Here is a 25,764-nt window from a genome sequence, read left to right as displayed (position 1 = left end):
GCTCAAAACTAAACATTTACACTCAGAGTCGGGAGCCGAATGAATAAATTATTTCATGCTTAAAATCCAATTCTAAAGACACCTATTTGCTCAAACCCACGATTCTATCACTATAGTTGGTAAAATCAAAAGCTTATACAGCCTGGTTTGTGGGTCCAAACAGATATTCCTGATACGTAAAATAGAGAACTAATTAAAACTTAGTGAAGTAGAACGGAGTTTCAAAAATATTATTGCGATGACGAATTTTAGGAAATTTGAATTTTTTATACACGGTAAAAGATGAAATTTACACATCACTTCGTTGATAATTTAATTCAAAAAGTTAATCATCACCAGATTCTACGTGGAATGCCGAGATGTAAGCTCTTACTCGCCGGCACAGTTTCCATGATTGTTTTACGGTATATTGGCATAATGTACATAAGTGAGCCGAACAAGATGTTTGAGAATTTATGTAGTGCGTGTACCTTGAATTGTCTTCGATTCATCAGCAAACGGTGATAAACTCAATACAATGCGAGTAATTAAAAAAATATCGATGTAAGCTGCCGTACTGGTCATTAGAAATATTAAACGTACACGAACATGTCTGAAGTGAATTCATTAGAAAATGCCATGTTAATTAATTATGAATTTTGATCAGATTTACTTTTTTGTACAACTGCGATTTACAAGAAGCGATTTACTCTCCTCCAAAACTATTTCAAACTCCTCGTTTTTACCAAGACGAGTCTACGTTCGAAATGGATATGCGTCTCCTAAGGCTCCACATCGATGCTACTTCTCTCAGACTATCATATCATTCTACGTACCTAGCCATTCTACCATACATTCTTGATCACAAACGGATCGGATACAAGTTGTTCGGCGTCGAACAGAGAAAGCTTACAGCCAGAACCTTTGCCCGCCTTTACATCTCCCTAGCAGCAGCATCAGCTCGAAATTTTGATCATAATGACGTATTTACTAATACTAGACGTTGATAGATCGGTTCTTACAAATATGGTATCGTGCTACAAATGCGTTGTGAATAATAATTTGAAAGGTTTCTTCCTGTAGCCTATTATATCACCACTACTGGGAGTATGGGTGACACTACTTAGAGTTGACCACAAACATTGCGAACATGCGAGCACATAAAGTTAGTCAAACTAAAGCTTAAAATTGCAACGATTTCTGAAGCGAAAGGAAACGGCCAAACCCGCCATCATGGCACATTTAAAACGCAGGCTCAGGCATAAAAAGCGACAGATAATAATATGAAATAATAAAATATGAGAATTAAACTAGGATGCGCTACTTTAAAAAAAATCAACACATTTAATGCTCCAAATTTTCTTGAAAAGGACTATTGCGACTTACGGTTTCCCTGCTACTCAGAATCACACGGTACGAATATGGTAACTTTAAGCTCACTATATGCGATTTTTTATTTCAGGAAATGCTAATTTTAACAAACAGAAAAAATATAACTCAGTACTCACTGCGGTGAGTGACAGAGAGCGCATTTTCTCGTCGACGAAAACTTGAGGTCACGGACGGACGGACAGACAGACGGACATGGCGAGTACAATAGTGCATTTTTTCCATAAATGAGAAAATGCGCTAAAAATATGTTTGCGGAACAATTTTTACTGATTTCTCATTTGACCATTTAAAAACTTGCACTATGACATCCGAACAAAACTGTAATTTTTTCATACACATGAAATTTAGTTCGGTACACAATTAATAGCGACAAAACGGATCATGTTATTCTAGATATATTATTTAATATTTGATTGTTACTTTTATATGCCTCAGCATTATTAACTACCAATTTTTGAAGAGACCCCAAAGACAAATGTCCAGAAACTGAAATAACAAAATCTTTTCTTCGATTCATTACGGGGGAACGTAATCTCCAATACATCAGCATTTAATTCGAATATTTTTTCCATTAAGTCAACACTAGCAGCAGTTAAATTGTAACAAAGCTATAGCTGAAATATAAAGGTACACTGTTAGAAAAAACGGCGAAAAAACGGTCCCACTGGCATTCTAGTGGCCGGTCGCCCCGTGAAAATAAACTGTTTCGCCGTTTTTATCAGATGCTTTATGGATTTCAAGAGTCAAATTAGAATAAAAACGGCGACATGGTGTTTCTTTTCACGTCCCGACCGGCCACTGAAACGCCGGTAATACCGTTAACGGTAATTTTTTTAACAGTGTATTATTACTAAAGAACGGAAGCAAACATAAAGTCGTAGGTGGCCTCGTTTGATATAAAATAACACAAAAGACAAAATAACCACGGTGCTTTAATGCTAAGCCTTATCAATCTCATGTTTTCAAAGAACTATTAGACTGAGAAAATTTAGAGCAATACTTTAAGAATGTCAACTGTTTTTCGGTTTTCTGAGATGAAACGTAGACGACGATTTGCGAAGAATCGGGGGAATCTAAGCAATAAGAATTCCAAGATCAATTCACAACGTTTATCTAATTATTACTTTTGCTTGTTAAACGCCCAAGGTTATCTGTGTAAAAATTAAGGATCCTTTTTTTCTCTTTTGTGGGACACAGCAAATATCTGGGCAGTTAACCTTGTTCCGATAAAAGCCTAGGATCATTGCATCTCATTTTAGTCTCTAACTAATTTTTGGTGGACAACTGCTCATTCCCAAGCATTCTGCGGAACGTCCAAGGGTTATAAATCAACACGGAACCTTTGATGTTGGCATGAAAATTAGTCAAAAATTGAAGCAGATTTTAAACGAGAAAACAGGTAGCGTTTGGAAATAAGCTGCGCTAAGAAACCTCAAAGAAAGAGAATATTCCATAATCTTCAACAGAAACTTGCTATTTACACAAGAATATAAATACACGCTAGCAGACATAAATACATATCAACGAAATTCTAATGCTAAAAAGATTCAACGATTCTTGAAAGACAACTATCCCTTCCGAACTGTCCAGAAAGGATGCAGTGGGCCTATCAGCCTTGCAAGCTCTTTTGAAATTCTCAAAAATTAATTTCACATTTAAAATCTAATTCTCGTGTAATTTAAATGAAGAATATCGCGTGGATGTTATGGTTGGTAACATAGGAACAAACAATTACATTTTGACGCAATTTCAGATAATTCTGTGCGCCAACGAATTCAGACAATTTAAATACTCGCAATTTACAACAAACATTTCTGAACAATATACATAAGTAAAGCGCCCACAAAGAATGCTTATTATTTAAGTAGAATCACTAGAGCACGTAAGCATAGAAAAGCCAAACGCGAAAATATTTCAGGAGCAACTAGTTCTTACAGGAGAAAATTGATCGAAGTATTTACGAAGAAACTCATGTTTTATTTTGACAATGCACTACATACTATTTCCTACATGCGATACGCTGAACAATTTATATCAATACCAACGCATAAATAATGTGAGCGTGAAAAAAAGTTTGCACTGCTTCTGCGATGATTTAATGAATTTCACGATTAAAACACACTTCCGCAAAAATATCTTTATTATTTCTCAATAAATTTGAACCACGATTTCATTTCACTATGAAGTATACTAAGTAACTAAATTTCAAAATCGATTTTTAAAATTGTTTTTCTGAAAATAAAGTTGCGTTTTTGGAACAACCAAACTAGAAGGCTCTAGGATCGCACCTACGAGATGTTCTGGCGTTTGAATATTGAAGAACTCTTACTAGGTGTTATGACAATTAATTACCTCCGTCAAAGAGAAAAACCAAACATTAATACTGAGAAAAAATCCAGCTCCCGAAAATATCCCGTATAAGTTTTTGAATAAAATTGTAAATCAGGCATAGGCACAAGAAAGCAGCAAAAAAAGTTAATGACAGGAAGCACCTTTATGCGCGAACAGTTCAAGCTGCATTAGGCTCGGTAACATAACCAACACAATATTTCGAGTAATAATAAAACCATCGACTTATTTCTACCAACAAAAAGGGACGCAATGTGAAATACTTGAGATCGATCTAATCACCTTACAGAAAAAAGCTTGGGATATTCTTTTGAAAGCGAGACAGGAGGACAATTTCAGTAACTTTTCAACAAATCTTATTCTATCGGGAAATATAAAAACAGAGGGCAAATTTTTCGTTAAGGAAACTCAACTGGACGATCTAATTCATATTTCTATAATTACATAATATTCTTTGGAGTCACTTTATACACTTTGTACAATACTAATCACGCGACCTTAAAATTACAAAACGCAAGCTTTTACTTACAAAAACTTCATATATGGTTCCTTCTAGCCCTATAAATAATATCGAGCACTCTTGAAAGAAAACAATTCAAGGATCCAAAGGAGAGGGGGAGAGTTGCGAACAAGCGAGCATGAGTATATCCTTCTTTTCCTTAGGGAACCTGAGCTCTCGGCCGGCTAGCCTTGCCGCCTCAAGTTCTCGCTCACTCTGGCCGAGCTCGCGCGCTATCACGCCTGTATTTTCCTGCTCGCGAGCGATCCAATCCAGGGCCATTTGTGAGCGCATGTCGTCGTCCAGAGCTCTGTGGGAATAATGTGCGACCACCTCCTGCCTTGAGCACTGCCGCTCACGCATGGCTTTCAGGGAGCCGTTCCAGTGCAGCAGCTGGAAAACCGTCATCAGTTCCTGGAACTCTAACATCGTGCGGCCCTTGTTAGTTTCAAGCATGAATCTGAAGGCCCCGATCCCTGTGCTAGGACTGTCTGCCTCTCCAGGGTCACCCTGCAATAGGGAAATCAAGTGAACGATTACATTCATCCTTGCATTATTTATTAACCCGAGCTTATTACTGAAAAACCGACTGCGAGTGAAATAAACTGGATAGCTTTCTGTTAAAACAGTCACGTTTAAATCCGTCACATCGAGAAAATGTTTGCCGGATTCTTTTTTGTCATGAAACTTCTGCAGTGATTCCAATTGGGGCTGTATGTAACTCTGCTCTTGATAATTGCTTCTCGACTCGCTTTTTTGAAACTACTTTTAATCACTGAACTGAAAATTATCAGTTGTGCGCAAGCTAGGCGACGTTAATGATTCATACAAGTCACATTGTCATGTTGAATTAGGAAAAAACTCCAGAGACGCACATAAAATAAGAGTGTAACATGCTTATCGCGTGTTCCCTACATTTATGTACGGTAAAATAATATTTGATCACCGTTTCGATCTTTCAAAGTCAGTAGAATCTAATGAGTTTTTCATCAATAACTATTTCAATTTGCCCATTCACACGTACAAAGAATATTTCAAATATAGCTTTTGAATCTTTTATAGCGTTAGAACACCCCGGAAATCAGAACATAATTTAAACGGAAATTTAAATCCCAAAGTAACGAAACTGACGAATTGCGAAATCGTTATTTGAGACTAGAGGTAATAAAACTATTTCACCACAGTTTTTGTGACATATTATATATTATGCCGTGTTAACGCAATGGGCTGCAAATGAAATGTGATCATTGGATGAATGTTAATTCCAAACTGTAAATTTGGCAGGTATCATCCCATGTTGTTCTCTATTATAATCAAGACTCAGTGAGACACGCATCAGTCTGGCGTGGCATCGCATTTGTGTATGATGACCACCACGACTAGGCTCATATTCATGAGAGGCATACTTGAGTCCAACTCTCCATTTATTCTCCATGTTTAATGTTTCTGAAGCCATCCAGCGCCTGGCGCTGTTCTCAATTTTGCGGTTTATCTGCCACAATTTATTCCAGGATGTGATTGGGAGATGGAGCGCGTCGGATTATACGACGTTCGTTTGACGCGAGGAGAGACAACTCAGTTCGTGTTTATAGAGGAAGCGGGTTGATCCAGAGACCATCCAATTAATGTTCTAGGGCGTTTTTAACGATTTTCGGCGTATTATTTATGTATATATTGCGTGCTAAGGTTCAGACAAGGCAGTAAATAGTCATATCTGTCGACACAGGCAGAGATCGACATGGATAGATGAGCCCGAAATATCTGCTAGAAAGTAATGCAAGGTGGACCATAAAAGACGCGCCCTCCAAGATGCTGACTACATCACACCCACCCTCTTCAAATTGAATGTTCTCTTAGTACATCAAACATGATGACTTGAAGGAAAAAAATCCGCGTTCAGCTCTAGATATTTGAGATGGTATAATAAGACCATAGACTAGAAGAAAACTACTAGGCGTAAAGCATAAGGTTCTCGACCTTTGGACATGGTTTCTTGCATGCAGACTCTGCCACGAATGAGGCCATCAAGGAGAATATGGGACGTCTGAGAGCGTTCAAGGGTGATACGGCTTGCACCCTATTGTGACTATGGGCTTACATATTGGTCTTGATCCTGCATAACATTTCACTGAAGACCGCTCGACTCGGTGTAGCCACTTTGGGTCCTCTTTACCGCGCTTTGGCATAGGTTACTTGTACATTCCCTGAACCATAAAAATTTTACCGGTTTCGGAGGTAACCCGACGGCAGCATCAATTCGAATTATCTTCAAGGAGGATCTTTAAGTAAGTAATTCAGTAACATGGTAATAATTACTAAAGAAGAACAGTGAACTCAGAAATTCCGCACTCGATGTCTACATCCAAGTTGCTTGGCTTTTGATAAGCACTTTATTCTACATAGAGACAGTAATGAATTTGAATATCCACATTAAAATCCAATTGAAAAGCCAGCAATAAATAAATGCAAACACCCGATACAAATTAACTGAATAAAAAATAAATTGTTTCCGAACGGATAAGCAAGTCTAGAACTTCACGGATGCCGAAACAAGATTTGAATCAAAATACCTCTTAAAATAAGCGATTTTATGGAGCTGCTCTGATAAGTTAATTATATTTATAGGAGTTCTAAGAAGCATCTCACCTTGAACTGAGCCCTGGCGTCTGTCACGGCCTTCTCGATGAACTCGTCTGAGATTCGTCGCGACGGATGTTCATTGAATACTGAATTCATGAGCGCTATTTTCGCAGCACTGCGGCGAGCTTCTGCTTTCGTAGGACAGTTCTGCGAGAAACAGGAGACAATTCTTTGCTAGAATTATTGGTACGCAAAGTAGAGTATTATATGTTCTAGGATATCGAGCCTATATATCCTGACTCCTGAGTATAGCATATAATAAAATTCTTTGCTAGAATTATTGGTAAGAAAAGAATATTATATGTTCTAGGATATCGAGCCTTTATATCCTGAGTATAACTAATAATAAAATTCTTTGCTAGAATTATCGCTACGCAAAGAAGAATATTATATGTTCTAGGGTATCGAGCCTTAATATCATGAGTATAGCAAATAATAAAATTCTTTACTAGAATTATTATTTAGCAAAGAAGAATTATATATATTTTAGGACATCAAGCCTTTATATCCTGAGTATAACAAAGAATACGATTCTTTGCTAGAATTATTGGTAAGCTAAGAAGAATATTTTATGTTTTATGATATCGAGCCTTAATATCCCGAGTCTAACAAATTATAAAATTGTTGACTATAATTATTGGTGAGCAAAGAAGAATATTACATGTTCTAGGATATCGAGCCTTAATATCCTGAGTATAACAAATAATCCAATTCTTTACTGGAATTATTGCTTAGCAAAGAAGAGTATTGTATGTTTTAGGATATTGAGCTTATATATCGTGAGTACTAAAACAAATAGTCAGGAGTGGGTGTTGTAGCCTAATAATGACTGGCACGAAATATTTAATATTGGTATTTAGGATGACAACAAATGTTCCAAATCGCGTTTTCTAGCCTTATGAAAGGCAGGAATTTTTTCGATATTCACATTCTTAATAGCGGAAATGAGGTCATCAGTAAATAATTTCATAATTACTCCTGCTTAAATCGTTTAAAATGTTAGTATTCAAATTTAGTGATCAAGATAATGTGTAGCATTAAGCACATAAAATTTACCCACGTAATTTGGAGATTCCCGAGCTATTGTCGCCAGTGTCTACGAAAGTCATTTTATGGATCGATCATTAAAATATTTCCATGTCAAATACCGATATGATACGAAATTATTGCATTAAAGATATGAAACATTTTCAGACGTTCCTTACTAAAAACAATTAAAATTGATGTATGGGTCTTGCTGAGAGAATGTCATAAATTCATCAATATCCATCAAATCGCCTGCAATGTTTTTTACTATATTTTTAAATTTCCACTCAATAATGTTGAAAGAACTGTCAGTAATATCAAACATGAAATGAATTGCTGGATGAATCATTGCTTCATTTATTCATAATTAGTTACCATGGTAGATAAGGCAAAACGTATACATTAATTATTCACGGAAATAAAAGAACTCGCAATTACACGTAAATTTGATCATCATTTCAGAAAACCAAAATGGGCAATAAGATCAGGGCTTAAAGATTTAAAAATTACGGGAAACAATTCTATAATTTTAGAAAACACTATCAGATATTACGGTATATCACGATAAAAATTTGATAATTTCGGGATACAATACTGGTATTGTGTCATGATAACAATTTTTTAAATTTTGGAAAACATAATGATATAATGTGTTACTATGAAAATTTGAAAATGTTACGGAAAAGTATTGGATATTATATCATGATAAAAATTTGATAATTTCGGTCGACATAAAGATATATAGCATCATGACGCGAAACAAATGAAACTATAACCCGGCTACAAGAGACCTGGAATGAGCCGAAGCAGGAGCCACCGGGCAGGGTGACGTAGCAGACGTAGGGCGGTGCGGACGACGGTACAGACTCGTAGATGACGAGTGCTCCGTTCCGCAGTTCCGTGCCTCGCTGGGCCTTCATCTGCCAGAACTCCTGCAGCGCCTCAACCACGTTCACTGCAAAGTAAAGTAATATTCCATGTAAATATCAAATATTATATGCAAATACAAATATACAGTTATGAAGAACTTAATATTCCCTGTCGATAATTAAGATTGTAAAAATATTTCAATTAGCATATGCAATAAAATATCTACGCACTCCTGCAGCGCCTCCACCACGTTCACTGCAAAGTAGCCGAATATTCCATTTTAATATCGAGGATTGTATGCACTTATTAGTTTTCATACACAATAGAATACCCGCACCCAGAATACAATTAATATACTTCTAAATTTTGAAATTCAACGTGAAAAAACGAATGAAAACATTTGTCATGTTATTTTATATTACTAGTGTAATGCATGTATTGCAAGCATTACATACAATCGACACGGGCGCTTTTCATGCGGCAAATCAGCGACCGTAGCACCAAATGCAAATCAAATTTCATCGAAAAAGGCAACTAAATAATAATATTGATGAGAAGACATATATTGCGCACGCTCAAACAGGGTTGGCAATGATTAAATCAAAATGATTAAATCATGTGATTAAATCACTTGATTTTTTTATAAAAAAATCATGATTTTTTTGATTTTTTTGATTTTTTTGATTTTTTCGATTTTTTCATATATTTAAAAATATTGAGTGGCAGTCTTTAATTTATATTGAGGTATTGTTATTCATGGTTTAGTATAAATGTACTATGAATGACAAATTGGTATATAAACTTGTTGCCTTTAGTGTGTATTAGGTTCCAATAAATGGAATGTTTTTGGTACAGAGGCATCAAGTGTGCAATACATTGTATGTAGCTAGCAGCTTAGCTAATTCTTATGAGGCTATAAGTAGTCTAACTATTTGACCATTTGTTATATACGTTATTGATTACAATATACAATTTAAATGTGTTAGCTAGCTTATACAGGGTGGGACAGAACTGATTGAACAGTTTTGAGGCAAAATAAAAGAGTAATGGAGGTACATAAAGAAGAAAGTTTATTTTCCTCATGATTAGCATAACATACCATTTAAAATACTATGTTTTGAAAACAATATCAGGAAGATGGGGGTTTGTTAGCTGCATCACACTGTTGGAGTTGTTCCCGGAAGTTTCCTACAGCACGTTTACACATATGGCGAGGTATGGCCATAACCTCTGCTGCAATAATCTGTCTCCTTAGCTGTGGTATAGGGTGTGAGGGCGACTTCTGAACCCCTTTCTTTTAGATGTCCCCAAAGAAAGAAATCGCAAATGCTCCTGCTCAAATCAGGTGACCTCACAGGCCACTGTAAATCCCCCCTCAGAATCTGGGAACATGCGTTTCAAAACATTGAGTGACATTCGGGCTGTTTGAGCTGTAGCCCCATCCTGCTGGAACCACATGTCTCCCAATGCTTCATTTTCAACAATGTTTTCCATCATGGAATGCAAGAAATTTTGCAACATTGCAGCATGGCAATTGGAATTCACTGTCATGGTTACTACCTCCTCTGAGAACGACTCCAACAGTGTGTTGCAGCTAACAGCCAGCCCCCATCTTCCAGATATTGTTTTCAAAACATAAGTATTCTAAATGGTATGTTATGCTAACCTCTAGGAAAATAAACTAAATCTTTATGTCCCTCCATTACTCTTTTATTTTACCTCAAAACTGCTCAATCGGTTCTCCCTCACCCTGTATATTGAGAGGTTGAGATTTTATTGACCTTTTAGGCAATTAGAAAGATTTTCCTCCCTAATACGAGTATGCTAATTCAAATATTTAATTTCAATCTTTAAATATGTGAATTTAAAACTAGAAACAAAACAATTACAATTACAAGACTATATATAAAATAATTAAATGCAGTGAATGGATATAAAATTAAAAAAACTGAAAAAATCAAAAAAATCAAATAAATCAAAAAAATCATGAAAAAATCAAAAAAATCATTGATTTTTGATTTTTTTGATTTTTTTAAAAAAATCAAAAAAATCGCCAACCCTGCGCTCAAATAATATCTCGTGTCGCGTTCTTCTTAGAAGCTCGTCATAAAATACAATGTTAGATTCTAAATGTTCTCTCCAGCGCGGTGTGAACTTCTACGCGGTTAATTAATTTCTAGTACCTGTCGTGAAATGTTGGATTGCTCTTTACAATCAATATGCTTGATTAACTAAAATAATTGAAATTTACATCGTCCATCACTTTATTTTATGATATCAAGCAAATCAATTCCATCGAATCATCAGTTGGAATTTCGTCTAAAGACATGAAAATTCGACAGTATTTCGCAGGTTAAATTTATTTTCGAACATTTGCGAGCTTCAAATAGAAGGTAAAAATTTGCGCCATGAAGTTCTAGAATAAAATAATACATATTTCTAATAATAAAATTATAGCTCGAATATTGTGTACCTAAAAGAATGACGGTAGAGGTGTTTACCGGTGGCCTTGCAAGTGTTCAGTATCTTAGCGGATAAAGATGCTTGATAAGCAATAAATGAGCAATGATAATAAATTAAGCGTCCGTATGACACAGCCGGAACTAATAAAAAATGTGGAACAATAACCAGTGCTGTCACCGTCCGGTCAGAGCCACCAGACTGAACAAGTGTGTGTACTCGATATGATGTCCTCAATATTATGTACTTAATTATTAAAAAGCTCTCAATTATGTACTCGGTATGATGCTCAAGATAATGTACTTAATATATTGCACTCATTAAGAAATACTCAATATTATTATTAATATGCTTAATATAATGCCCTCAATGTGATGTAATTGATATACTTAATATTATGCTAATTGTTTTCCATATGATGTATTATAATAATGTACTTAATATGATTTAAAGAATATGCTGAATATGCTGCTTCAGCGTAGTCCCGTCAACACATGTACATTGTGCAAGCATCTCGGCTGGACTATATATAAGAACAAAATTTTTATCTGAATTAGTTGGCGTTTTTCTTTCTCAATATATTTGAATATTTTGTACCTGAATATAATAATTGTGTTCTACGTTATTTGTTTTTTCACAATAAAAGTTTTGATAAAATTTATTTTACTACTAATAATTAATATGGTAACTTTGAATGGAAACAATTCATAAATTTTTAGAGTTCTAACACCGTAATTGTTGCCATAATCACAGTTCCCATGAGATCGAATGATAAAACGTGACAATTAGAAACATCCTGCATGGAGACGTGAAAAAATTGGGAGGTGCCTGGAAAAAAAAGAGCGCCCAAGTTTTGCTCGTCGTGGAAATGCTGGCGGAAAATAACATGTAAGTAAATGTTTTCTTCTGTTTACCCTACATAGAGATATTTGATGGCTGCTAGCTAAATTACCAATAACTTCCAATACCTTAGCCGAAAGTTATTTAAATTATTTTACAAATATATTTATTTATTTAATAAAGAATTAGAAATATTTTGTGAAAACTTTTTAATCTTTTGTGGGTGTCTCTTATATAGCTTATATAGCTGTGGGTAAGAAAACCTAATTCTATAAAATTGTATCTAATTATAATTTTTTCATACCATCGGAAATAAATATAGCATAGGTAAATATTTTAGTGTTCTAATTCTCATAATTCTCACAATTTCAGAATTTCTAATTCTCACAATTCAGTCACTATGTTATAACAATTTACATTTTTTAGTAAAAGCTTTCCGCCTTTTAGAACTCAGATAAGCGGGGGAACTGAGGCGTCGTACGACCGTGGAGTTTAGCACAAGCGGGGACGGCGCTGTTCCAGATATTGTCGCAGTTCCCGGGGTAAAATGTCTCGCATTAATTCGCACATGATCAAGTAATATTAACAAGCAGGTATTCGAGCATAGTATTGGTGATTATATATTTATTGTATAGCATGAATAATTAGATTGGTTATAATTTACCCCTTTACCCTCTTGATTGATTGTAATTTACGTTTATATATATATATATATATATATTAACATGGTTCGTACAATTACCGGACAAAATTAATTACAATTCGTAACATTACCGGACATCGGGTACAAAACCGGACAAAAATCGAGTCCGGTAATTGACGCTAGTACTTATTTATGTGTAAAAACCGGACACGAAAATAAATGAACTACATTTTTTCGTGTCCGGTTTTTACACATAAATAAGTACTAGCGTCAATTACCGGACTCGATTTTTGTCCGGTTTTGTACCCGATGTCCGGTAATGTTACGAATTGTAATTAATTTTGTCCGGTAATTGTACGAACCATGTTAATATATATATATATATATATATATATATATTACAAGGCAAAGAATGCATGGAAACATAAAATCAATAGTTGAGCAAAAATGTTCCATGTGTCCAGTCTAAAATTACCATTTACCAGGATAGCACATTCATGTATTGAACAACAATTATATATAATTAAACTGAATCAGTTTGACAGTGTGTGCCATTGATAACACTGTAGTCATTAGTGATATTGTAGCATGAGTGACAGTGTGTGCTATGATTTACATAGTTGTCCATTAGTAAGACACTTTTAAAACAATAGCAACATTTAAAAATATATTATTTCGAGTAGATTTGGTACATTCAACAAGGCGAAACAAAGCTTAACTCCAATACTGACTTAAATAGAGAATAAGATAACATGTTTGTTAATGCAGTTCAATATAATTCAAATAATCGGTCTCAGTTGACAAAAAATGGCGTGTTCGTAAATGGCGCTGGACATTACCTCCGTTACGATTTTGGTCTCACTAACCAGATTACCTGAATTATGTTTCGTTTCAATTACAATTACACATCAGGGTTACACAGCAGCGAGAACGATATGGCCCCAAAAATGTTCGTATATCAACAAAATTAAATTTAATTTAGCATTTGCACGTCTGTTCCTACCGTGCAATTTGTTGCTTCATTGTGTGAGTGAAATATATTCACTCGATTAATATATGTCAGTGCATGTAACAACTGTCATTTAATTTACATTTATAATATAATTAATTTAATAATTTATAATTTTAATAATTTATAATTTACATTTATCACTGTACTTTAAATAATTGCAACGACTATTAGATTATTCGACAACATTAAGAAGTTATGTTGTGTTTTTGAATTATATAAGTTCCTTTTGTCTTTTCGTAAATACTTTCACTTTGGCAACAAGTCTAAATTGACATTAGTTTTACCTCACACAACTACACGTTATACAGGAGAGTAGCAACGACATAACACAGCCGTTGAAGAAAGATGTGAGTGCACGCGAGAATGGGATCGATTACGAACATTTATATCATAATGCTTTCTTGAACGTGTCCAACCGTTCAATTATTATACATTATTATACCTGAAAATAATTTCTATAGCGATTCTTTAGCCAAAAATCCACTAGATGTCTTTATCTTCTAGATATTCATAGCAACAGACTTTCCCCAAGACCACCTTGTAGAATATGCGACTTGCGAGTTTTAGACAGAAAACAGCACCAAAATGATGCTCGCGTTAGTGAGAAATTAAGCTTTCAAAAAGTTACAACACAAACAAGTTACTTGCAGTAAATTCCCTCCAAATGTGTCCCTTGTGTGTCAAGCCATTCTTTACGGAAATGTTAATTAATTTCGGCATTGATGTGGTAAGTTTATAGCATTTGCTGCGAATACAGTAGAAGCTTCATAAAGTAGGGCCGGGTTCTTAGTATGCACCACCGCAGCTCGGTGAATTAGAGCCTGACTCACTGGGGGCTTGAGCGACACGTATAATTGGCAACGCTTCCGTGAACCTTCACATCTCCGACATACGTGAATAATTGTACGTATACACTTATAATATGATTAATAATATAATTAATAATAATTGTATATATTCACTTATACCATTTACGATTGGGGTAATGAAGGTATGAGAAATGAATCGAATAAATGCAAAATTGCTAGTACAATTAGTTTGTTTAGTTGTTAATTAACCATACAAATGAAAACAAATGGGATTATAATTGAATCTACCTTATTTGTAGGTATTGAATAAAATCAGCTTATTGGTTTCATCAAGGATAATATGTTAGATTTACTGAGCATATTTCTTACCGATGAATTATTGATAAATGCAAATCTCAATAAAGCAGTAGCCTCTTTGCTTATATTTGATGAAAACAAGACGATGCAATTTGCACAATATATAATAATTTATCAGCACAGAATCATATAGGCGCATCAGCACACATTGGAACTTTATTGAAACAAGGCTATATTGGTGCAAAAATACATGTGTACATTAATACACAAAAATACAAGGCAATATTGTTTCCGAGTTCTTAATGAAAGCTTTAAGCTGCTTGAATTATTTTATATATTCACGGTACGGAAGCGAGAAAGAGATGGAACAACATTTTTTATAGACAGAGTTTTTCGTTTCGACGTATCTCGAATACCGTATAAGAAAAGATTACATTTACATCTGATGTTTAGAAACGATCTAAAATTAGGTTACGCATTTCTTTTCATGGCACTGAAATTATTTTGTATATATATATTTAAATATTAAATTAATGTAAAGGGTCAAATTACATGCGTTAGTGACTGGTCGAAGAGTGACGATCTGATGGGAAATATGATACGACGTTAATATTAATTAATATTAAAACTAAAACATTTAATATTAGAATTTAAATTATTAATGTCACTTATTTGCTTAAATCGCAAGTTGACTAAAAATTTAAAAGCAAAGAATAGTCCACAAAAATTCATATCTTTATAGAAAACGTTTTCTATAAAGATATGAATTTTTGTGGACTATTCTTTGCTTTTAAATTTTTAGAATTTAAACAAATTATTGTAAAATATCTTATATAAATAATTCTATGAAAATTTTAATATTGCTTCAGAGTTCGAAGCGAAGGCATCATCAACCGTACCTCTGGTCCTGAGATGACGATCTCGAGCACCATCAGTGATTTCTTCATAGACGTGAGCTACGCTTTTTACGCTCACAACTTCTGACAGCAACATGTCGTCGGCCGCCTCTCACTCTGACACTACATCAGTTCATCGCACGACAACCTAAACTTTTGAGGCCAATATAATATGATAGATCCTCGAGATGATGTTCTTCTCAACACACTTCTTGTTAACGAAAACTCTTATCAGACTTTGCTAAACGCAGGACTACGTAGCGACTATAGAAACAATTACTACATTCATCAGCGATTTATCTGTCAGACGAGAAATTACTCAGTATTTTTACACTCAAGACTTATCAGTCCAACAGTTAATTGACGACCATTAAATCAGAGCCAAGTAATGCAGTTCATCAAAATGTACTTTAGTATCACATAGAATTTGGGATGTTATTCCAATCATTTTTTACGATTAAAAAAGTATTAAAAGATTAAAAGTACGATTGCAGTTTTAGCTCACGTGAGTTCATATCCTGGTCCTAATCGAAATATGAAATAAAGTTTTTAAGGAACCCTACCGTGTGTACTAAGAATTATGTACTTCATCTTCAGAAATTATGTTCGATATTTTGAAGCCTATTGGAAATTCCCCGATACCTTGTCACCGAGATTCGAGTTTGTGGCCTAGTTTGTCTTATTCTTAAGAAACAGATTCAAGTTAAAAGTTCGAGCTAATATTAAAATTTAATGTTTATAATTTATTGCATTTAAATTAAATTTCAGAGTTTGTTCCTTGTGCGAACCACGAAACTGTTATATTTCCTTCAATACCTTTTCTTTAATTTAAATTTACACCAACTATCATAGCGATGACTTGATACCAGAGAAGCATGCATGATGCTAGCCGCAAAATACAGACACCAGACGTGCATACAGAGCGTAATTTGACCGAGCTGGAAAGATTGCGAAGTCGCTTGGCCACTTCAGCCATAATAAATCTTAGAAAAACACGAGCCTTCTATGAGCCAAACCACAAACCACCATTTTTCGCGTGTTATCGAATTATTACCTCGTGGAAGATATTTTGGGAAGCCAGTTCTTTTCTGGTGGTAATGAGTGAATAGAGTCTTTCGTGCGCGTATATAAACTCTCTTACTGGCACCGCAATAATTAAGCACAAGTTTGGGTGCGCTTAGATTCTATGATAATCATTCGTAACCAATCACTAATCGGCGACGCTTCCACCGAGCCAAGCTGCCATTTAATTCAGGAGATCGTGAGGGTTTTTTTTCGTGGTAATAACGCAGTGTAGAGCAGCGGGGTTGAGGAGAGCCACTACAGACGTTCATCAGCCACAGTCTGAAGGCAGCGAGAGCTAATGGGCACTTGTGTCGAGCCGTATTTTGAAGGCATTCTCACGCTCGACCTCAGGGCCTTGCCTTCGTTTTTGCCTGCCTAATTGCAGGTGTTTGGAGCAAGCATGTCTCAGTACAGCATTTTAAGGACTTCCACACAAATTTACGCCACTTCTCGAGAAAATTTGTTAACATGGCAGCATATCTATGGAAGCTTCTTGCCAAATACAGAAATACTTCAAAATGTACCAGTGCTACGCCATGTGCAATCGTTTGTTGCAGAAAATATGCTCTAACTGAGAAGTATTTTTATTGTTTTTTAATTTCCTTGAACTTAGTATTATGTGGGCTGGCCCATCATTACTAAAATAGCCTATGTAAGTGGTTTTGCTATCATAACATTATAGAATTCACCTTTATTAGAACTATTATAGGTAAAAAATTGTCAAAAAATCAAGTGAATGCAATAATATCAGAAGATTTATTGTGAAAAATATGTTTGATTTGTATGAATTTTTAATAATGAATGCTTTCAGTCAAATGCAATCAGCACGTCAAACAGGACGAAGTATAAACTTCTCATTCATTATTTCCATTCAACTTCTGAAATATCGCTTTATATATTCGTCGAAGAACTATAAAGATCATGGTTAATTAGACCCCACCTCAAATTATCATATTAAAGGTTTTCTTTGAACTTTGTACCTCGCATCAAAGCATTTCAATGGTGGTTTGGCATCTAGCATCATCCTTTGAAAATTCTAAGAATTTATACCGGTTGAGCATCTAAAAAATTATGTGTTTGACAGAAGTAATACTTGTTTATGATGTAAAGCGTTTTATGCTTTAAATTTACACAAAATTCTATGTTAAACTCACAGCCTTACTAAAGAACGATAAGTAGGAAGAACAGCCTTTTTCACAGCCTTTCAGGCTATTGCATTGCTGCGCACATCCAAACACAGAATTTTACGGCGGAACAATGGAATCTACTAAATTACGATCACGGAAACGAGAAAAAGTTAACTCATGTAAGAAATATTATCCCGAATTACAAGATTATATTGTGTATTGAATTATTAATTGAAGGGAACATCGTATCCTAGCTGAACTTAGATCAATGTTCCAACATCTCTAGAGATGACCGAGAACAGACAAACGGAAAACAATACAATCCTAATAATTTACGGTCCATTAATGGGAAGACAGGAAACAATTAAAAAAACAGCTCTACGGAAATCGAGAAACTAGTTATGATAGGAATGAATCTATTACAATTATCAAACGAGACAACGCAAAATAAAATTTATAGACGTTATCAACATTGAAATAACACGAATTCATTTATTAATTAGAAGAAACATCTCATTTAGATGATTCAGAAACAGGCAACACTAGGATATTATCGCCTCCCTCTTATAGACGAGACGATCAACTGCTGGAAGTCTACGTAAAAGCCCAACTCTACAGCCCAGTCCCTGCCACTGTTGCCGGTAGATGTCTACGAGTCAAAGCCCAACTCTACAGCCCAGTCCCTGCCACTGTTACTGGTAGATGTCTACGAGTCAAAGCCCAACTCTACAGCCCAGTCCCTGCCACTGTTGCCGGTAGATGTCTACGCTTCATAGTCCAAGTCTACAGCCCAGTCCCTGCCACTGTTGCCGGTAGATGTCTACGCTTCATAGTCCAAGTCTACAGCCCAGTTCCGGGCACAGTAGACGCCTTGCCGGTAGATGCACGAGGCTGTCATACGCTGCTGGCTAAGGCTTGTTCATCATCGGCCTAAAAATTAAAATTACCTTAAAATAAGATATAGTTAGCTTGAATACAAAAGGAAACAACCAAAATATTAAGCGTTTGTGCAGAAAATTTAAATTGTTCGGCATAATTTAAAAATAAAGCCGTTCATCTCTTTATCATTAGGACGATTGCGTATATAGGCAATCAAATCAATAATAATTGATATACTATCAAAGCTGATGTGATTATATTAACGTTAATGGTCATAAAAATCTATATATGGTAATAGAATGTCATCGTCAATGTTGTCATCCTTAACGTCGTCGTGTCAAACTTTTCCAAAAATTGGCCTATGAAAATATTAATTCCGAATGTGAACTCCACATGTTCTGGTCTAAGAAAAGGTGGCCATCATAAGACGCCAAAAATGAATTGATGAACATTATGAAGAATAGGTATGATTAAAATAAATAGGATTGTTAAACCTCAACTCCATCGGTGAAACTCGATAATGAATTATACTAGCGGCAAACAAATCTTTATTTTGACCTCAAGCTAACAAAATTGTTAATAGGTTCTTATAGATTAAATGCATTATAAAGATGTGAATACCATCGGGAAACCCTATTTCATGACTGCACTATCAAAGGCATCGAAACCTTTAGGTAAGAGCCCAACGTTCAAGATAATCAAGTTTGTGGCTATCAATGTTCACTCAACTGAAGAATCAAACGGCGCATGGAAATGTGCAATCAATTTTGATAACTCAGGAATTGAAATAGCCTATAATAAACCTGAAATAAGAGTGGTTCTCAGATCACATGTTTGCTCTTTGTCGCAATCCACAAGCATTGTAGCAGATGATCTTCCCGTCATGCCATCAACACACCACCAGTTAGCTCACCACTACCATCACTCCAGCGTAAACCTCAATCAACTGTTATGATTTCAGTAAAAATAACTACTTTCTGTTCTTCTAGCACATCTTGTTTGCTTGGTCAGATCTACGAACATTGAAATTTTTTTTTATTGTGATACAAAAACGAAAGTTTAAAGGTCGTGGGCACGATATGGGTCATTACAGCACACACTACACGACCGTGTGCTGCTAGAGCGACAGCACACACACAACTAACGAAGCAAGTCTGCTTCAGCCGCTCCTCTAAAAAGCTACAAGCTCACAACCAAAAGCCAAAACAAAGGCAAGAACAACAGCAACAACAGCAGACGAAGCAAGAGAAAAGCTTTCAGTTCGCTTGTGAAGCAATGAAGTCTGTGTCTGATTTTTGAAAGGCATGTGTTCAGGATGAGCCTTGGACAAGCGTTTCCATAGAGTTGCTGTCAAATGCCGACAAAAAAAGAGAGCACGAAACTTGAGAAGTGTTACATGGCTTGAGCATTCCGAGGTAGCGTACCTGGGAGACTGCCCCAGGATATTCGTGCGTACCAATCTATATATTTCTTCACGAGGTCGGTGCTTCAGTTTGTGGAGCACGTGTGTTTGCACAGACGGAGGGGGTATTATTCTTTTTTTTATAGAACAGTGCATGTACGAACGTTTAAATTGGACTGTCAAATATAAGATAGATGGAGACAATTCATAATATACTCTCCATGGTGAGTCAATTAATTGGCATTATAGTAAATTCGATAGGTTTTCAGGAGAAAAGGAAAGAACTATATCGAAAGTGAACGAAATTTTCGGTTCCGTATTGATTATGGCCGACTGATATCAGTTAAATTACTGCGTACAAATTCATTTTGAGAGATACAAATAAGGTAAGGACTTGAGTTATTTCCCTCCGTTTGGGTTCACAATCCTAATAAAATTAATATCGTTGAACTCATGCATGCAATGGCAATAACAAATAATGTTCTATTCGCCATTCACATCACATTTTGTATCCGGAATGAAGAAATCAATGCAACAATTTCGAGGACTTTTTATAATAACTCTGTAGCGGCATTAGAGATATCAGTTAAAGCATCACCTGACAAAATTCAAGCCGCCTCTCACCAGAAAAAAAAATCGGAAACCTGCGAACCGAACAACTTTTTCTAGTCATGAGCTTCCTTGTTGTTTAAAATTCACCAAGAAAGCCACTCTCACAACAATAGTGAGTATTGGTGTTTGCGATAAAGCTTGTGATTTTCGCAGCGAGTATCAAAGTCAAATTGCTCACTAATCGCTGAAGGTGACAGAGACACATGAAGGCTCTGAAAAACTTAATCAGATACGGAACAATCTCGGAGATGCAACGAGACACTCCCTGCCAGTTGCGACAAAATACTAAGGTGCACTTCAGTGCAGAGAAATGCTTTGACGCTACACGCCCCTCTGATAAAAATTACCCTATAGATAATGTATATATTTGCCGATGTATCATGGCTAATGAAATGAAAAATTACCATAAATATAATATATGTATTGACATCTGTATCGGCACTAATGGAAGAATAATGTCGAAAACTGAAACTATGTTCAAGCCTCAAGGGAACCTCAACGCTACGTGAGTAATGATCTCCCTGAGCTGTTGCGACGAAGTTTGTTAAAGGACCACTAATGTTGGTAAGTTTGTTGTGAATGTTGATAAGCTTGGTGTGAATGTTGGTAAGCTTGGTGTGAATGTTGGTAAGTTTGGTGTGAATGTTGGTAAGCTTGGTGTGAATGTTGGTAAGCTTGGTGTGAATGTTGGTAAGTTTGTTGTGAATGTTGGTAAGTTTGTTGTGAATGTTGGTAAGCTTGTTGTGAATGCTGTCTCTTATACACATCTAGATGTGTATAAGAGACAGCCTCACAACCAGCGTCTGGTGGACCTCACAACCAGCGTCTGGTGGACCTCACAACCAGCGTCTGGTGGACCCCACAACCAGCGTCTGGTGGACCCCACAACCTAGGAATTGTATCTGCTGCAGCTGAAATATACTATCCCACAATTTCTAAATATAAAAAAAAACACTTTCACCACTGCATGGTAATTACTCCTTTTCCTATACATCACCAACATTAAGGACCAAATAATCAAGCCGAACATCATTATCAACATCCGTGTGGCGCATCATTCTTACAGAAATACAAATGTTGTCGACGGTGTTTTTAAATATTCATTACGCAAAGCTTAATCTTGTAATTCAGTCTAAGAATCAATTTATTGTTAAAATTTAGGAATATTTTTGGCAAGAGATGTTTAAATAATTTTTTGTAGAAGTATCTTTCAACTTTTCTACGGTTTCGTGGTTATTGTTAATGCTATATATGAAAATCAGTAGCGTTTACAAGTTTGAATGTGTCTTTGACTTTTCTGCAATCAACTAAAAACTATCCGTGAAACGGAAAAGATTGCGAATGTTAAAATATAAATTGAGCAAGCGCGAGCAATTTTTGTCAGTCGTCTGGAAGAAGGAAGTGAGCGGACGAAACCTTCAGCGCGGAATGTCCGGTGTCGGCGACAGCTTCGTTTTGTCGTACTGCGGTCATGTTTTACGAGTTATATCAACAATATTAACGTCAAGAGGAAAAATATATGCTATTTAAGTTCATAATGCTAAGGATAGTAATGAAAATAATTGGAAAATAGAAAGTTTGGACAAAATATTTCAGAAAAGCAAATTGAATAATTGGTCATGGATTATTATACCTTCGTTTGAATATGTATACATAAAACGAAATTATAAATCTACCTAACCTTTTCTGTTGAGGGTAACTTTCATTACCTATTCTTCAGGTAAACATAACATTGACGACAGTTGTGTATCCGCAGACGAAGAATTTATTAATCTCAGACCCAAAATATGATGTTTTCGACTTTCGTCTCGAAATGCTGGACTTCGAATGTTTTTTTTTTTAATTCGCGCTCCGCACTATTGACCGGAGCAGTCGGAGTCGAGACAGATAAGACGATGGTTGCTCGTCACTCGATACAAGACGTGTAAGAAGTCGTCGTCAGCACCAAGGTTTATCACTCAAGCAGCCTTCAGACACTTCGTTTTATTTTGAAGAGGGATGAGCGGCTCGTCGGTGAAGTGAATCTTATTGAAGTTGACGTCTCGGCGCGACTGATAGACATCAATCAGGATGCTTCTCTCTCATGCAAAAATGCTGGATTGCACAAACGCCTTTGTTGTCACCGGCAATGCCTCCCCTACCCAATTATCACCTTTTTTATCGAGCATAGAGACCATTTTTCTCATTGTATCTTATCATGGAGGACATTTTCAGATGACTCATAAAAACACGTCTGCTTCTCGACTATCCCATGCATTTTGCGAGAGCCCTCGCCCCTGTCACTCTATGTTACACTGATAATCCTCTGAGATTAAGCAATGGCGTACGATTAATTGACTCGAAGAAACATCCTTCTTCAATAAGCTTCATCTAATTGGGTGGTCAGAGCGCTACAACGGCTCTCCATTAGGCAGACAAAGAGGAGAATTCTGGTTTATATTACCACATTTTATAGAGGCTAAGGCAACATTTACTCATCATCGACATCGTGGGCAAGAGGTAAACAAAAGGATATTCTGGCGCAACAAATCGAAGTTTCTTAAATATTTTCTATTCGAAAATTCACTGACTGTATGGTTCGAAGACAATGCCGGTTATATTGCACGAGTGTTACTCATTATTCGTTCTATGCCAATTTTTTACATTATAGAACCACAATACTGCATTGCGGGCGACAGGCGAGGTTAAATAAGTAACTGGTTTGAAATTCGTTGCAAAAGCCAAAAAGCCATGCCAAATATATTTTTTCGTGATTGCATTATTCACGTCGATGATATCAACACTTATGGTGGTGCGCATTGAAGCAACGGAGGCAAGTTTGTTGTTTATTAAAGGCAAGCGAGATGGACAGCACGTATCGGGACAGCTGCCGAGGTAGCCTAGAGAAGCTCAATCGGCGCCGTTTGTCTAACAGATTTACAGCTGAGGTAATGTCACCTCAGAGACTCGGTACGCCTTGTTTGAATAGAATGGGCTTTCTCGAGACTGTCAACACCGAGGTCTTGTGTTCAACGGTCGCCAAGTATTTAAACAAACAACGCCTCAGCACTCGCAAACAAACAGTGTAACGTGGCGTGCCCGGGTGGTCGTTTTGCATCCATCTCATTCTTATATGTTGTCAATTTGTAGTCGGACATGAATACAGTGTATAAAGTGCATAGTTTTTAATGTATAGTAAACCTATTGAAACAATTTACATTGAGAACAATACCCGCCTGCGATGTCCATAACGCTATCGGAGTAGTGGAAAACAAACTTATTTAATTGCACCGTTAATCAAATCTTAATGTCACTAATTTGCGCTACATATGTTGGAGTGAGCGTAATATCTGCTCCATGAATGCACAATGTATTTAATGAATAAGGCATGGAACTGAGATAACTAGACGCTCATAAACAATATTCAATCACAGCATTTTTCGATGAAATGCACCTTTATTCGATAACTCGTGAAATTTAAATATCCAGTACAATAATACTTTTAAATTTCAAGTAATACCAATAGCGCATCGCCAAAATATATCTGTTTTAGTCAATAGGCCGATAAAGTGCTTAGTTAGGCTGGAGTAACTGAGAAGACGTGTACACTTCCCAGTCAAAGAACATGGCCATTTTTCGAATTTGTTCAACGTTTACTATCAACATAAACATTCATTTCTGGACGATTGATCCTTCGAATATCAATGAGAACGTAAAAGATTTGCATAATAAAGTACGTTTTTCTGGAGTTCAATGTTCGATGGTTGAGAAATCGCCTGTTAGATGGTGTTACAGCACCAACACAATGAAACTTTCCGAGGGCATAATGATTGCACTTCATGGATGGTCCCTTCGATAAAATACTGATAAGCAATGCATACCCAATGTAATAGCTCAGAAACTTTCATGCAATCCTCGGAGCAAAATTAATGCATACCTTTGTCTGTATTATAAAACTTGAACCCTGAAACTGCTGTTCTGTAAGAAATACTGTCCTGCAGTCATAAAGGAACGCAATTTCAAAGTCTCGAAGCAAGTCAGTGGAGTGTAACTAAGAATTCCTTGGTCGCGGCACTGGCAGAGGTGACCGTATATCCAGTGTAGTGCATGCACTTGGCACAGACTTGTGGCCAATAGAATAACTCTACAGTCGTTCTCCGCGCTTGAGTTCATCGCAATCAATGCGACTGAAGTAATTTGCTGTAATCGACGTAAGAAATCTCGTGCTCGAGAACTAACCTGTGTACCAATAATGGTAACACAGATTTTCGTTTATATGTTTTGCATTTCCGTGAGCTGAGGGCACATAAGAAGCTTTGATCAAGTGCAAGAGAGCAGATAAAGTACCGAGTGTCATCGGAATACGACATGAGCCTAGCGGGGCTGGATCTACGTCACTGTAAACGGGAATGAGCAAACGTGTTCCAGCCAAAGTTGTTAACTCACGCAGCAGCGTGCACCTTTGCTTGCTTATGCAGATGAAAGAATAGGTTTTCAAACGAGGTTTCAAAATATTGACGAAATTTTGAACAAAGGTAATTCATTATCAAATAAGCTGAAGGTTTTACAAAATCTTTCTCGACAATGAGGAACATTACTTGTTTGTAGATAACCTGTCGTGAATTATCCGATGAGATTCTCAACATTAAATTTGGTTTGTATTCAATTCTGGGAATTATCTTGATCCTTATCATTTTTTAGTTTAAATCAAGAATGTGAATATAGTTGATACAGAATGTTTAAGCTCTTCTAAAAAGCTAGTTGAAAGTTATAAGGCTGAAAAAAATTAACATCGGATAACCACTCAACCCTGACGTCTTTCAGCTTACCAGATGTACCGGACTGAGAATTGCGACACTGAAGAGCCGATGATAGCCTCATAAAGCAGCTAAGCCCAAAATGAAGCACATAGAACATATACTTAATGTAATTAACTTACCTATTTAATAGAGTATTGTTTGGTGATGAAGCATTGCTTTCTTATAAAG

The 25,764-nt window shown here is 36.1% G+C and overlaps 1 protein-coding gene across 2 annotated transcripts in view; it reads right to left on the bottom strand.

Moving 5' to 3' along the window:
* Positions 1-2,465: 2,465 nt before the first annotated feature.
* LOC108678511 (protein limb expression 1 homolog) overlaps positions 2,466-25,764 on the bottom strand; it is a 45,571-nt gene continuing 22,272 nt past the window's right edge. The window contains exons 1-4 of one of the 2 annotated variants that reach the window (XM_018166962.2): positions 15,716-16,051; positions 8,677-8,840; positions 6,866-7,006; positions 2,466-4,729 (exon numbers count right to left, since the gene is read on the bottom strand). In XM_018166962.2, the coding sequence (XP_018022451.1) occupies positions 4,316-4,729; positions 6,866-7,006; positions 8,677-8,840; positions 15,716-15,809 (813 nt within the window). In that variant the 5' untranslated portion in view covers positions 15,810-16,051 and the 3' untranslated portion in view covers positions 2,466-4,315. Of the gene's footprint in view, positions 4,730-6,865; positions 7,007-8,676; positions 8,841-15,715; positions 16,052-25,764 lie in introns of those variants that run through there. The other variant, XM_018166961.2, reaches the window with a different exon arrangement.

This window comes from Hyalella azteca, unplaced genomic scaffold (genome assembly GCF_000764305.2).
Source record: "Hyalella azteca isolate HAZT.00-mixed unplaced genomic scaffold, Hazt_2.0.2 contig1881, whole genome shotgun sequence".
Taxonomy (NCBI): Eukaryota; Metazoa; Arthropoda; class Malacostraca; order Amphipoda; family Hyalellidae; genus Hyalella; species Hyalella azteca.
The sequence above is the reverse complement of the archived record's forward strand: the minus strand, read 5'-3'. Positions and strand labels throughout refer to the sequence as shown.